The sequence below is a fragment of the Toxotes jaculatrix genome, chromosome 9 (genome assembly GCF_017976425.1).
Source record: "Toxotes jaculatrix isolate fToxJac2 chromosome 9, fToxJac2.pri, whole genome shotgun sequence".
Lineage (NCBI taxonomy): Eukaryota > Metazoa > Chordata > Actinopteri > Toxotidae > Toxotes > Toxotes jaculatrix.
In genome coordinates this window covers 15,928,280-15,943,635 of record NC_054402.1, presented here as the reverse complement: position 1 = coordinate 15,943,635, position 15,356 = coordinate 15,928,280, and the positions used below count along the sequence as shown (strand labels likewise).

The following is a 15,356-nucleotide window of genomic DNA, read 5'->3' as shown; positions in this document are numbered from 1 at the left end:
GTCCATACTGCTGTAATGCCTAAAGATAGTTGTAGTTAATACTGTCCAAACACCATGTCACGCATTCTCAGAATAAGAATTGCGACAGTTTATCGCGACTCTTTGTTGCTCTGTTATTGTTGTAAATAAATCATTACTGTATGAATTCTTGTTTTTCTGAGGCTAGATTTAAACAGTCGAGTCAGTTTACTTTTTTTTAGACAAACGTGTTTCTACAAGTTGAAATACTGAACCGAGCGAAAGGAGAAAGTTAAAATTATAAGAAAGTGATTTCCTACTCTTATTTACAATCACAACGTTGCTTTTTCATATCACGGTGGCGGGAACCCTTCACTTTATTATTTAATTGTTGGTTTCGAAACTCTCGCCTCTACTCATGAAGAAACAACTAAAGAAAAAAACAACCCTATCAAACGTTAGCACAACAAGCCATTAGCGCACATAGCGGAGGACGTGAATCATCTTGACAGCCGAGTTGACGATCTTCGGTAAAATTCACACTGGCCATTGACTTCTTGAGTAAATGACAGCCGCGTCAGCCAATCAGCAAACAGATAAGGCATAGCAACACCGCGGTTATTGGTCAAAGGTAGAGGCGAGTAACCAATAATTTCACTGAAAACTCACTTTTTTTTTTTTTTTTTAAAAACCACTGAACTCTCTAGAAAGCACACATGCTGTCTGCGAGTGTAGTTTTATTAAAGGATTTAAAATAAGAGCGAGAAAGACTTCACCTGTTCCCGTAAAAGTGTGTAATAATAAGTGTCTTTCTTGTTGCAAAACATGTCTTCATTAAGTCATAAACATCGCTTCATTAACTTTTCCAGTGCAGTGAAAACTTCTTGAATGCCTCCGGTCTGCAGCGCCATCTCCTGTCAGTTTATGGGTAGTTAACAAATATTTATCTATATAAATTGGCAAATTTCTGATGCCCAAAGAGGCAAAAAATAAAGTTATAAAGCTGTTATTCTACTATACATACACACCACTTATATAACAATATTTCAATTTTTTATTGATAGTGATAAAAATAACCTCTGGCCAAACACCATATGGGATAAGGCATTTTGATAGCCCCAAGCAGCCAGGTCCCACACACTGGTTCTGTCAAATTCACAGCATATTCAAACACAACAACGTATCAAATATTCATTTGAGCATGCAAAACAAAATGTACACTCAGAACTACACAGGCTATGTAGTCAAAATGTTCAAGAGTATATTCATTAATGTAAGATCTGTAAGATAATTGGTAGATTGCACGTCTTTCTGTCAAATAATTATTTTGGATGTACAGGTGTTATCAAAATAAAGCAAAATATCAGATATCAGATTTACACCTGTGCAGATTTCACTAGTACAAAATGACAGACAACACACGTGATTAAAACTCCAATACTGCTTTGACTGTAAAATACTAAACAATATACAGTACATTCAACCAGTACTACATTCATTACTGACCCTCACTGTGTGGTCACAAGTCTGAAACAAAGAATGTCAGTGGTATGATAATCCTAATAACCTTAACACATTCAGACTGTGACACCCACAGCAACGTATTGCAGGTCAATCCCTGTTTTTAAGAAATTTCTTATGACTGAAATACAGCGATCAATTAACAAGTATCAGTGACTCTACCCTGTTGTCAGTACACTTTTTTCTTAAATATGAAGTTCAATGCTGTTGACCATCAGTGACAGAGGTGAAAAAGGTTGGACTCATTACTAAAATAAGCAAGATGAAGTTCCCTAATTTGTGCAAAATTTCCTCAGTCATTCCATTTGATTCAGAGAAAAATCTAGAGACTAAGCAACTACACATAAACATACAACTAAGTAGCTATGCAACATATAACCCAACAACATAAACAATACAGTGGTTTTAACAGAACAATCCAAAGTTCAGTTGAATTAGCTTGTGCTCAAATGTATTGTAAGTATGGAGCAGTAGCGCTCCTGACCTCGGCACTCAACACTGTTCAGCTGATTCTAAAACTCAGTGGAGCTGAGGACCTGTCACTGTTATTGATGACAACTTTTTGTCTGCATCTGGCCTGTATAAAAATATCTCACAACTGCTTAGATTTGTGTATTATTGCATGTGCTAAGTGACAGTCAGATTGTAAAAAAGAGGGAAAAAAACATCCTGCAAAACTTTATGTAGCAGCTGATAAATTAACACTACATTTCAACATCAAACTGCATCTGGTGTTTTACAAATGGTCATTTACTTGACGGCAGTAAAAAAGCTTAAATAAAGTCTTTATACCAGTAAAATTTAAAAAACAACAACTTTCAAGTCAATAGCCATGAATCTATTATTAACTTCAAGACTAATAAGACTTGCAAACAGTATATTGCGATGGCCATTTAGTCCCATTCTATAGATATACTTTAAAGAATTAAATAGCTTTGTAATACTAATCTCACACTGTTGTCTAGGTGTGTGACGAGGGATAAAGATAATATAAAGCAGGTACAACATGTGTCTTTTAAGTGTATTTTATGTGCCTGGTAACACAAAAACAACTGGCTCTTCAAACCAGGGGAGTAGTAGCCCTGCTGGAATGCATGCAGTAAAAGTGGGTGCATGTTGTGGGGGCTGGTTTGGCAGGTCAGTCAGGTTGAAGGATAATCAGTGGTGTGTGTTTAGGGGTGGAGGGGGGGTAGGTTGTGGCAGGTCACTGAAGCTTAGAAATGCCATTCCTGTCCATGAAGTCCTTAAGCCTGGTAGGAAAATCTGTCATAACTCCTGTGGCTCCCAAGTCAAATGCCCTCTGAAAGTCGTCCTCGTCATTCAGCACCCATATGTACACCTGAAATCAGATGCAGGACTCTTACAGTTCAAACGCACACAACACAGACCGGCAGTCTTAACAGTGGTGTTAGCAGACACTCCGGCCTATTTTTGAACTTGTAAGAAACTCGGACACTTCCCAGTAACTGCTTGTAGCTACAGCGCAACACTGCAGCTACAACAAACAGCTCTCAGCACACAGACAGGCTGGCTCAGCATTGATATTTTATACTATGGAAAGTTCTTCTTGGAAGTGAAGCTAATTCAGGGAAAGTGGCTTAACCTTGGACACAGTTCTGTACAAAGGTATCTAGTTCCTCTCAACTATGTGCATGTCAACACTGGATACACTGTTGTAGAAAAAAACCCTATAATGTAAACAGGAACAAAAATTAAAGAAACACTATGATAAATTGATTTAACAGGGAAGTGGCCACTGGTCATTATTATGCATACACAATGTACATTTATCAATATGGAGCCACTATGTATTCAGTCATCTATATGTTTAAGTTTTTTTTTTTTTTAATCTCATTTGTGAAATAAAAACTACAGAGAGTACATAACTGTGGTTTTACCTGTATTCCCCTGGCAGTGAGATGCTCAAACAGAGTCTTCCTCATCAGCAAACTGCAAGAGAAAAATAAATACTTAAGTATATCAACAGACTGAGCCACTTTGAAATTAAAATAAAGGGGACAGGCGGCTTTTATAAGTTTAAAGAAAAAAGTGATTTACGTGTCTGCCAGCCAGGTGATGAATCGCTGACTCCTTGTTAATCTGCTAGGATCCTTTAGTCTGCAGAATCACAGAGAAAAATGAAATAGTTTAAGTGAAATTTGAAATTTGCATTACAGGTTAGGTGATGTACAAAATGATAACATACAGCTAAATTTACTCATGTCAAACACAGTCCACAACAGCTGAATGAGATGAGTTCAGGGGACATTCTGGGGACTGTTGAAATTTATTCTAGGAAAACGAAGGAAATCATTAACTAAAGTAGACGTAAATTAGAATATTTGGAAGAAAATGTACACAACAAACATCAACCAACAATCCTGAATCACACAATAAGTTGTCAAGCACATGGAACACAACAGACTGATGATCCATGTACGTAGAACAACAGTGCAACAGTGTTTAAGGGGAGAATTTGTATTAAGCAACTTTAGCGCAACATAAAAACTGTAGAATAGCAGAATTGTGAAAAAGGAAATCACTTAATCCTTAATGAATGTTCAGCATGTTTAATCTGCTCTGTGACCATAATCCTTATGATCACCTAACACACACCCTGCAGGCAAAGGGTGTGAATGTTTCTTTTAATGACTTAATTGGTGAGTGGGACCATCTTTCAAACCACATCATGGCCCAGATAACAGAGACAGAAAGGACAAACACACCAGTTAACAAGGTGAGGAGGGTCCATCTGAGCCAGGAAGCACAGGAAATTTTAAATACATTTAATCCAAAAAGAAACAACCTAAAACCTAAAGAATCCACTCTGATATCAATATCAAGCCATAGTTCGGATTTTAAAAAGAAAATAATCTCACATTTCAACAAACAGCACAAGGTCCACTTACTGGAAACTTTCCAGAGCATTCAACCACATCTTGTGGCCTACATTAGTGTATGCGGTTGGCTCACAGTTAAGTACAGAATTTCGGTCTCATGAAAACCCTCTTGTCTCTGTTCAAGGTTTGTCTGATCAAGGCCACAAGATATGGCCGGAAGGTGTGGCAGTTTCCCAGTAAGTTAAGTCAAGCTACTATTTTCCTTTCCATTTCCTTTAATTCCTTACACTGCTCACTCTGAACACCATTTAGGTAATATGTTTTAACCATGAATGATCAAACTGTAACACTAAGAGAACAATTAATGTTTTATGTACAATTTTAATCCAGTAATTTGTGAAAGCATTGTACATATGAACAAGTCTTTGTTTTCCCTAAGACACACTGCATATTTCACCTTGGCCAGAACTTTAAACTGAACAGTAAGTTTGTTCATGTTTGTGTCTTAGAGTTTGGAGCCAAAATTGTTGTTTAAACCTGCTGAGACCCACTAAAACCTGTCAAAGTCAGTCAGTACAGTACATAGGGGGTAAAAATCTTAAATCTTACATCGGGGGTAAAACAGACCCGCCTACTATCAAATGTTTTGTACTTGTAGACTGATACTGATCACCTCTGGTGGAGTGTAGTGTTACTGTTGTTTCTTACTGACAAAATAGAACTGTAGAGGATTTGTATCTGTGTCATGTTGTACAACAGCCATGGACAAATAATGAGTCTATGGGCCCGTGGGAAAAAACATGTAAAAGCCTCCCAGCTCTCCTACACAAGAGAAAGACCCACAGATTCAAACAGATATCAGGCTTTGTGGTTGTTTTGTGTCTTTTTTTGTGTCTTTTTTTTTTTGCGTCTCTGTGGTGGTTTTATGTCTCTTAAGTCACTTCAGACAGACTCTGGCCCAGGGGACCCCTGACCTCTTAAGACTTTAGGCCTGTGCCCAGTAGGCCTGTTCAGTAATCCATACAACCTGTAGAGCACAGTGCTACTTTGCTACTTTTTCCAGAAGCTCTTTACATGGATCTCATTTTTCATTTTTTATTTTTATGTGTGAACTTACTTGGTGATAATGGAGGGCATGGGGATCTCTAGGAACTGCTCCTTGAGGGGAACAAAGGGCAGAAGGCCAGTGTAGAAGAGGCCCAACAGCTGCAATACTCTGGGAAAGCTGAACAACACTGGAATTCGAGGGTTCTGCAAAACAAAAACATACAAACAGGATTCAGGGTCAGTTCCCTTGTGATTCAGGAATACATTTACTCCATCCATGGTAATTAGTGATGGTATGAGTCTATATATAATACTTACAGTCTATATCCAAATGTCATTAAAATAAAGTCATACACCTCATGTAACAGTACCTCTTTGTAACACTTCTTGACTATCTGGTTGCTGGCGTTGCCCCACACAGTCAGATGCTCTCTGTCATACTTAACGACCAGCTCAGAGACCTGCATGGGTCAAAAAGTCACCGTTACAAAAACTCCACACAATGAAGTACATGTTACACTGGTGTGAAACATGAATCAGAAATTTTATGCTGCCATTTAATACTGCTTAGTGCCAAACAATTTCTGACACAAAGATCTGTGAATAGTAACCGCTCTTAAAAGGCTATGGCATGGAAAATGAACAAAAAAAAGACAGAGAGAGAAAAGCAGGAGAAGTGTTTGATAAGAGGGTTAAAGTCCTAAGAGAAAATGCACACACACCTTTTTGATCAGCGTGTCGTTGTTGACCTTGATGTCAATGTTGACAGGGGTATTAGGGAAGGCATCAAAAACGTCCCTGAGGAGAGGGATGCGTTTGTCCTCTCCACCTTCACAGAAACACTCTGCACAGACAAGTGAGAAGAACAGTCAGCTTCAGATTAAACTAAACATATTTAAGTTGTGGGGTTTTTTTTGTCCAGTAGTTTGTAAACTAAAAAACGTGTTTTCTGTGAAATGTCATATAAAAGCATTCACTATGTTAAGTAGTTCACTGTGATTTTAAATTCTTTTGCAGACATACTGACCCATTGTACAAGGTAAACTTTAAATAAACACAATATTTTTGCATTTGTACACTCAGAGAAGCACACTGACTACAGATGTGGCTGAGAATACATCTGTATGTGGGTGGTGTTAGCTTTGTAGTAATTACACCCGTCATGGGTATGTGACACTCACCCCTCTGAAAAGTTACGCCCAGCTTGCATAGGTATGGAGGTAGCTCCTGGAAAGAGCACAGTGCACAGCAAAGTGGTTAACAAACAAGAATTATAGCCTGTTATCAAAGCCTGTATGGTCAGGGCAGGTGGAGACACTAAGATTGACTAAGGGCGTTCCCAATACTGACAGTCCATATAAAAGAGATAGGAACGCAGCAAGGTTAATGTTAATGTGAAGAACTCTGCGTCTCTGTACCATGAGGCCATAGATCACTAAAACCTAAACCGTGAATCTTCAGTTTCATGAATATCATTTCGGTGTCAAATTAGAGGCATTTATCAATCTCATTTCCGCTAATGCAACTTTCAACTTTTAGTTGTGACTTCTGACCTTAGAACATACACAAATACTGAAGGTGGACTTTGTAAGGCCGACATAGTTTTACGAGCAGTGGAGATGCAGGCGTCTACTGCATGTTGTAGAATTTGTTAAAGTATTTTATTCCATTTACATTTGTTTTGGGTTTGTATTTGAATCCAGGTGTAATTTCTCCATTAGTAAGTGTTGTAGTTGTAGTAGTTGTGTTTTGATACAAACTGATAACTATGTCACAAGGTTATCATTACTTTGATTTACATAAGCTTTGTATATCAATTATTACCTGCACTAAATCTATGAGAAACTACATAGAAGTTCTGGTTTAAACCATTAAAGTGAAAACTTTAGTTGTGGGCCCAAATATTTTTGTTGGAGAGCTGGATTTGGCCCACAGGCCACTGTTTGCCTACCACTGGTGTAGGCCATCAAAAATGTGTATAACAGAAAAGAATAGCAAACCTAAGTGAGCTGGATCTGTTTTTTTTTTTTTTTCAGGCAAAAGTTCAGCATGTGATATAATCAGGTGATGTGGTATGGACCTCACCTGATTAACTCACATGACCCATCAATGCTGTTACCACAAGTCTAGTTCTCAATTTCAAGATTCCTCAGTTTCAAGTTTTTAAACTCAAATATTTGTTAGTTAGCACAGCTGGCAAAATAAATAATTACTAATGAATTATCCAATATATTATATTATATTAACATTTTTCTCAGATATGAAAATTGAATGACTAAAGAGACATTTCACAGCAGTAACTCACGTCGAAGGCCATGTCGGAGATTTGGGCATTGATGCCAGTGGCCCTCTTCAAGTTGGCATCATGAGAAACCACTACCTGTTCATCTTTCGTCAGGTGGCAGTCCAGCTCCAGCATGTCTGTGCCGAGATCCACAGCGCTGCATGAACCAACACGCAGTACACACACTGTATTTATCACAACACCTGGGAGACTCCATTGACTTTTATCATTAATCTCACCACTGTCGTCACTGAGGTCTACAAACAGTAACAGTATAAAACATGGCACACACACACACTCAGTAAAATCACACATCAATCCACTTCACACTCCATTTATAAATCAATCAATGGCAGTGTATCATCTAAGCCTTTGACACAGCCAGTGATCTGTGTGTTTAAGTGTAGATAAACAGACTAACAAAACAGACAGTGGTCACAAACTGGACAATACTGAGCTCAGATGACACACACTGCCCACAATCACAAGAAGCAGTTACATTTCACACATACATGCAGAAAACAAACAAACAGCTTTGTCATTATGACTAAGCCTTGTACTCACTGCTTGAAAGCTGCCATAGTGTTTTCCAGGTTTTCACCGGCCCCTGCAATGTAAAAAGTAAACACTCTGTGGTACAGGGTTTTCTTTATATCTGTACTGCTGTGGGAGGCACACCTGGAAAACTGCCCTCACTGCTAGAAAAGGCCAAACAAGGACACTCATGATTTTCTGGAGATCCTATGTTGACATTGTATTTATGCTTTCTGTTAATACCTACCTTCCTAGATTTATGTACCATACTTTCAGTTTGGGAACAGCTATGGCAGCATACAACCCAAAACCTTAACAGTAGTCTATTATTACTTTATACACTAGTTCTCGGCATAATAACAACATAAACTACAAAAAAGTAGTTAGTGCAGTTGAGTGCCACTGACTCACCTCCACGGTGGGAAATGTGTCTGCTGAGGAAAGTCTCTCGCTTCCTCCGGTGCAAAAGAGAAGGGCATTTCAGCAGCAGGGCAGAGGTGAGCACGTAGCCCGTTACCGTCGACAGGACATACACAGCAGCACACATCTCCTATCGGCTGGCTGCAAAACAAACACAATCCAGTTCACATCTACAGGGAAGCAGCGCTTCAACTATGTCACATCTGTGTCGATCTTTGTCTAGACAGAGAAATATTGAGCTGAGTCTGAAAAAAAATATCTTTCAGGAACAGTGACAGCAGAGCTGCCCCTAATAAGTATTTTCCAATTGATAAATCACCAAAAAAAATGTTTTCAATGATTAATGATCAAAGTGAAGCAGCTAAACCCCAAAAGAGGGCTACGACAAACCATAAATGTTTTTAACAATGATTCAACAATTAATTGATAATAAAAGTTGTTGCTGATGAATGTTTTCTTAATTCAACCAATCGTTTAAACGTTGCCCGAAGAAAAGCAATGGAGAAAAACAATCAGGTCTTTGAATGTGATTAACTGTAGAATTCATAAGTCATTAATTTATAAATTATTCATCCACTGACTTCGTGGCAAATACCTCATACACGTTATAATCCTGTTAATCCTCAGTCAGAAAGCCACTGCAGATTTACATGTTCTAAGTATTAAAGATATTAAATTTCAGCTTTTAGTATCGCACTGTCGCTCTGTCTGTGGAGTTTCCCGTTGAGCTGCCTCGTTATCAGCGCTGGAGATGCGGGTTATATTCAGAAAATATTATAAAAACAATAAAAACGTCCTTTCTCCCCGACAAACACACCGTTACAACAAATGACAATAACGCTGTTAGCGCACAAGCTATATTAGGCTAACGTTAGCTGAGCTAGGGCCGAACTCAAAAGATGAAATCTTACCTTTGTCATCAAAGTGTTTTGGTTTTCTTTGTCTTTTTGTCTTGACTAAACTAAGTAGTCCCAGAATGAGGTAGTTTGTGCTCAGTAACCTGTGCAGAGAGCTTCTTTGGTGATGAACTGACCTCCCTTGCGCACCACAGCTGTATCTAACTGAAACACAACCGGCCGCTGTCACATAACTGCGCATGCGCCAAATTGTGCTCCCAGAAGACAACATTGACACTTCCGCTCGAGTATTTCAGAATAAAAATGGCATCTCCAATTAGTTCAAATAATTGTTGGTTGCAGCTTAACAGTACTACTCAACTCAGAACAAATAAGCAATCTGATAAAGCACAACTTCCAAACAAATAAGCCCAACAGAAATAAAAACAATTCAAGTCTTGAGACTAGATTTTGACAGAATCCCTCTACAAGACTGGGGTCACAAGATGGAGGACCTGACATGGTTGATAATTTAATGAAGCAAATTTCTAACAAATTTGTGATTAATCAAAATATGTTGATCCAAATCACATGGAGCAACCCTGGATCTTCTGGGGCCCCTGGGAAAGTGGACTGCTTTGCTCAGTTGGGAATGCAGCCTTGTACTCATGTACATTATATTAATGGGCACTATCATTTTGCAGTATGTACTGTATGTAGAATTAGCAGGATCCTGTTGTTTTTTGTTGTTGTTGTCGTTGTTTTAGTTCAGTTTATAGCAAAAATGTTAGATATAAATGTTATTAAAATTTTATTTTTATCTGCTATCATTGAGTGTCATTATGTCATTATTATCTGCCTATCTATCTTATAAAGTTTAATTAAAGGGAGATTATACAGTGTCAAGACATTACTCTGACTGGTTACTGTCAGTCTATTATGTGCAGGTTTTACAATAATAAAAGAAAACATATAGCAACACATAGCATTTTTATAACAAAATTAATCAATTTTTTAAATGATTGCTTCCACCAGTTTTTCATGTGTGCAATCAAACAGCCAAACATTTTCCCCAATCTCAAGTTTGTAAATTGAGCTGGTGACTGATTTAGTCCACCAGATGTTGCTAATGTGCAGCTTTGTAAGTGACAAAGCATGAACAAAACATGCTAAAAGGTAAAATATCCATAAAGTAACATCTAGCTAACAGGGAACTGGGTGAACCACAGCAAAATTTAGATCTCTAGTCTTTGCATTATACATTGCATAGTCTACAATAACCTGTTGCTTTTAGCTCCGTGAGAGATAACTGAACAATGTGATAGTCAAAGAATTTCTACAGAACAATGTCCAAGTGAAAATGTTCCACATTTGTACCAGTCAAAGTTCACTTTATGCAATAAACTGTCCATAGAGATGTGATACACACCCTGAAGAGTAATTCTTCAACATAGCGTTATGTGCAAGTCATTTCTTGTTGGTTAAACAATAAGAACTCCACACTGGATTTTAACTTTAGTTGGTTTTCTGTCAGTAAAATTTAGTGAAAGTTAAAGTGCTGGGAAAATGCCTCAAGGTTTAACAGGCGTTCTGGAGGAGTGGAAAAGTCTGGAGGATGAATATCAACAACTTCAGGTAAGAAACAGACCAAGATATTAGGTTGTTCACACAAAGCAATTGCTCACTGAAATGTTTTCAATATCCAACAGTTAAATCTCTGTAAGAAAAAAAAAAAGCCATGTATCAGTAATGCTCGGTTTTATGTCAAATACTGTATCTGTTTTCTGATGCAACCTTATGTTCTCACGTCATCCAGGAGACACACAGAATGTACTTAAAGAAACTGGATGAAATTTCCAAACTACAAAACAACTGCTCTGCCTCCATTTCCCATCAGCGAAAAAGACTGAAGGAGATGTCCCATCTAGTGAAAAAGTACGTGTCCACACACACACACACACACACACACACACACACACCAACAAAGTTGCCTGCACACAAATTTATAATTACATATAGAGATAAACACAGTACAACAGATCCCTCCTCCGTTCAAATGAACTTATGCTGTAATTACTCCATGTTGTGCCAATGACACAAACTTTTCTTTTGCTCTTATATCATCCATCAGATGCAGCAAAGGACCATCAGAAGAAGATGCTAAAAACATAGAGGAGATAAAAGAGAAAATTAAGACGCGACCAAATGCTTTCTTTGAAATGGAAGCTTTTCTTCCAAAGAAAAATGGGTGACGATTTCTTTTTATTCACAAAATTAATGTAAATGTTGTTGCAGTGATTAAAATATGTTAAAGCTCAATAAGGTGAAATTAATATATCATTTCACATTGCAGGCTGTATCTCAATCTGGTCCTTGGAAATGTCAATGTCACTCTTTTCAGCAAGCAGTCAAAGTGAGGAATGACCACTTTTTATTTGTGTGGTAACATTTGTTTAGTTAAATTACATTTTTCAGCCAGACTCTTTTTAGTTTTAGCTGTGTACTTATCAATCCTATGCACTGAGATGATTAATCACAGTATTTTAAAAAGCCTTTTATTGTATATGGAGTCCTGAATATAACAAATCTTTGTCAGATTTGCCTACAAGGATGAATATGAGAAGTTCAAGCTGTGCTCCACAGTTGTCCTGCTGCTGTTCTCCTTCATATGCTATTTCTTTGCGAACTACAGGTATACATCCGCACATCGAAAATCACAGATGCTTCATCCTTATGAGTTACAATAAGTTTATTACATGGACATAGCATGTCCCATATGTCTAAATCCAACACTTATCTTATGACCCTGACTTTAGATTTCTCGATGCAATCCTCAATTTCCTGCTGGTGTGGTACTATTGTACATTAACCATCAGGGAAAGCATCCTCATCACTAATGGCTCCAGGTCAGCCCATACTGCTCTCTATTTCTACTCTTTCATGGTCATATTTTTACATATATGTGCAAAGCCCTCTGACCTCTCACTTCTTTGTTATAAAAAATACTTTGTCATTGTGGCAATTAAGATAAAAAAAAAAAAAAAAACCTACTCTAATATCTAGTAAAATGTGTCCCCACATAGAATCAAAGGCTGGTGGGTCTTTCATCACTACATCTCAGCTTTTTTGTCTGGTGTGATGCTGACATGGTGAGTAGAGGATGTTAAAAAACCTAATTTCCAGATTAAGAAACAGTGAAACTCTATATAACACATTCGAACACAATTGCTAAATTTTAACTGCTAATTTGTAACAATGAATTTCCCCCCTTTCACACCTAAGGCCAGATGGGAACCTGTACAAGATGTTCAGGAACCAGTTCCTTGCCTACTCCTTGTATCAAAGTAAGGTCAAAGTATTTGTGAAACATTCATGGTTCAAATGTTACAAAAGTCAAGCCAAAGCCTAATTTTTTTCATCTGGAACACACAGGTTTTGTTCAGTGTCTGCAGTGCTATTATCAGAGTGGATGTTTGTATAGACTACGAGCCCTGGGAGAAAGACACAACATGGATCTTACCGTGGGTGAGTTTCGCTTTAACACGCCAAGGACAGTCCATCTGAGTACAGATGGACTCAGCCAGGCCTATCATAAATGAATATTTTGTGTTTAAGATTTGGCACCCAACACATCTGTGGGTCCTTATTCTCACCGCTGTAATGAACAGATGAGGAAAAAAAAAAGAAAGAAAGAAAATTAAACCCTTGTCTGTTTTCTGTTTTCAGAGGGATTTCAGTCCTGGATGTGGAAAGGGCTGACGTTTCTTTTGCCCTTCCTCTTTTTTGGCCATGTGAGTACAGCCTGTGACACTAGGATGATGTGCAACTGAACTTGAGACATTTCCTCTGACTCAAACTAACTGCTTAGTTTGCATTTAAAGAAAAAAAAAAGCTTTGTCATGGTTTTGACTGGATGGCACAGAAAAGCTGCCAAAATTGCTGATGTCATTCTGTGCCTAACATTACCCTGCATATTTAGAAGTGATTTGAGACAATGCTCAGGGATTTGCTGATCTGGATAACAGCGTAACTTTTAGCATGTCTCTTTGTTTGCATCATTACATACAACTGTGCAACCATTCAGTTGTAAACACAAGAAACGCATGTTTTGTCTTTGTAGTTCTGGCAGCTCTTCAATGGCCTCTCTCTCTTCAGAATGGCTCAGCTCCCAGACTGCAGAGAATGGCAGGTCAGTGTTTCCACAGTCACCATGTTTTACTATTTCAACCTGTCCCTGCCTTAATAACAGTTAATGTTTACTGTGCCTATTTATCTTTCCAGCATCAGCACTTCTTATTTGCTAATACTGTATATTACACCAATAGGGAGCTTATTGTTTACATAACTAGAAATGTATCTACACATTTTGTTAACTATATTACTGACAGCCTAGTGTTACATTAAAATGTTTTTTTTTTCTTGTTGCTGTATATAGCTGCTCTTTGAAATCAGCCCCATGGATTTGCATTTGCATACTAGCAGTAACTTCACATTACTTCTGAATACTTCATCTTCACCCAATCCAAATGACTTTGTGCTTACACATGTGTTGTTCTCCATTTTCCATGTGATGCCAGGTCTTGATGTGTGGTCTCTGCTTCCTCATTCTGTTTATGGGAAATTTCTTCACCACTGTTGCTGTGGTCCGTCAGAAGCTCAAGAGCAGGAATCAGAAAGCAAAGAGTCTGTGATTAAAAAAAAAATAAAACATGTCTAAAAATGTTGTCTCACATATTCAGCTCCAAACAAAAACTCATATCATCATTAACATTATACTGGCAACTTATTATAAGCTTGCTGGCTATTACTACAAAACATGTACATTAGATATAGATTAGATACATAAATATAAAACATGTGCTATGGCCAATCAATCACCACACAAAGTTAAATTATGTTCTAAAATGCCTCTGATATTTTCTTGGCATGATCAGGAAAAGACAAACAACGAATAAAATCACCCTCCAATTAAGTGACAGACACACTAACCTCTGTGAAGATGTTTTTTTAGTACGTCTACATGTTCTGTGTTTGTGCATGCTTATCTTTTTTTTTTTTTTTACTTTTTTTTACTTTTATCTGGCTGAATTAAAGTTGGGTGTGTAAAATCTGAGTATCCCTGTAGAGATGTATAAAGTACAGCTCATTTGACACTGGACTTTTAACTCTGTGTGTTTGGCTAACAATATAAAATGTGGCCTGTACTGAGAATAGAGCCAGTCAGGGAATTTAACTTGGTACATTCACTCATGCATTAAATTTAAGTACATTTTTAGGTACTTTACATGACCATTTCCATTACACTTTATTGTTATAGATTTAACTAAACAACAGTCTAAAGTAATTAAAAGCTGCACCTTTGCCAGCTACAACAACATTATAATCAGACACAATCAAATGTTTGTTTGATATAATGACATTCAGTGGTTGAAGAGGTATTCAAGTACTTCAAAACTGTACTTGAGTGTCTTGAGTAACTGTGACAAGTTACTTTCCAACAATGCTAATAGGAGTCATTGTACTACTACAAGTTTTGGTACTTTAGGTATATTTAGCAGTAAATACCTCTGAACTTCTGCTTAAATAAATCTTTGGATGCATGACTTTTAGTTCCTCATAAACTGATTATTTTTAAAGGATCTGAGAACAACTGAGCATTGAGGCAGAAAGCCCTTCAATATTAAAAATCAAATCATATCATACACAATAATATATCACCACAGGGAACATTTGCAGCAGAAAGAGTACTTTTACATCGACACAATTTGCTGATAATATGTGTTTACTCAAGTAGGATTTTGAACGCAGTTGATTATTAATAGAGTATTTTAAAAGTGTGGTACTGTTGCATTTACTTAAGTAAAAGATCTGAGAACAATGAGCATTCTGGCAGAAAACCGCTCATGCTTTTGGGCT

General features: G+C 37.5%; 2 protein-coding genes across 3 annotated transcripts; one reads left to right on the top strand and one right to left on the bottom strand.

Moving 5' to 3' along the window:
• Window positions 1–998: 998 nt before the first annotated feature.
• gdpd1 (glycerophosphodiester phosphodiesterase domain containing 1) lies at window positions 999–13,078 on the bottom strand. Of its 2 annotated transcripts, none has more exons than XM_041047091.1 (11): window positions 12,961–13,078; window positions 8,596–8,745; window positions 8,215–8,257; window positions 7,672–7,807; window positions 6,548–6,593; window positions 6,089–6,210; window positions 5,738–5,827; window positions 5,437–5,570; window positions 3,538–3,597; window positions 3,378–3,429; window positions 999–2,818 (listed from the first exon to the last, which is right to left on the bottom strand). In XM_041047091.1, the coding sequence occupies exons 2-11, from the start codon at window positions 8,729–8,731 to the stop codon at window positions 2,684–2,686; spliced, it is 954 nt and encodes a 317-aa protein (XP_040903025.1). In that variant the 5' UTR covers window positions 8,732–8,745; window positions 12,961–13,078; the 3' UTR covers window positions 999–2,683. The 2 variants fall into 2 exon arrangements, with proteins under 2 accessions (XP_040903025.1, XP_040903024.1); XM_041047090.1 differs by lacking the exon at window positions 12,961–13,078 and adding an exon at window positions 9,516–9,673.
• Window positions 11,007–14,392, top strand: LOC121187710 (ion channel TACAN-like). The gene is made up of 12 exons (XM_041047092.1): window positions 11,007–11,075; window positions 11,257–11,375; window positions 11,572–11,688; window positions 11,794–11,853; window positions 12,037–12,132; window positions 12,257–12,346; window positions 12,524–12,589; window positions 12,723–12,784; window positions 12,873–12,965; window positions 13,167–13,231; window positions 13,561–13,629; window positions 14,018–14,392. The coding sequence occupies exons 1-12, from the start codon at window positions 11,007–11,009 to the stop codon at window positions 14,129–14,131; spliced, it is 1,020 nt and encodes a 339-aa protein (XP_040903026.1). The 3' UTR covers window positions 14,132–14,392.
• Window positions 14,393–15,356: the final 964 nt, after the last annotated feature.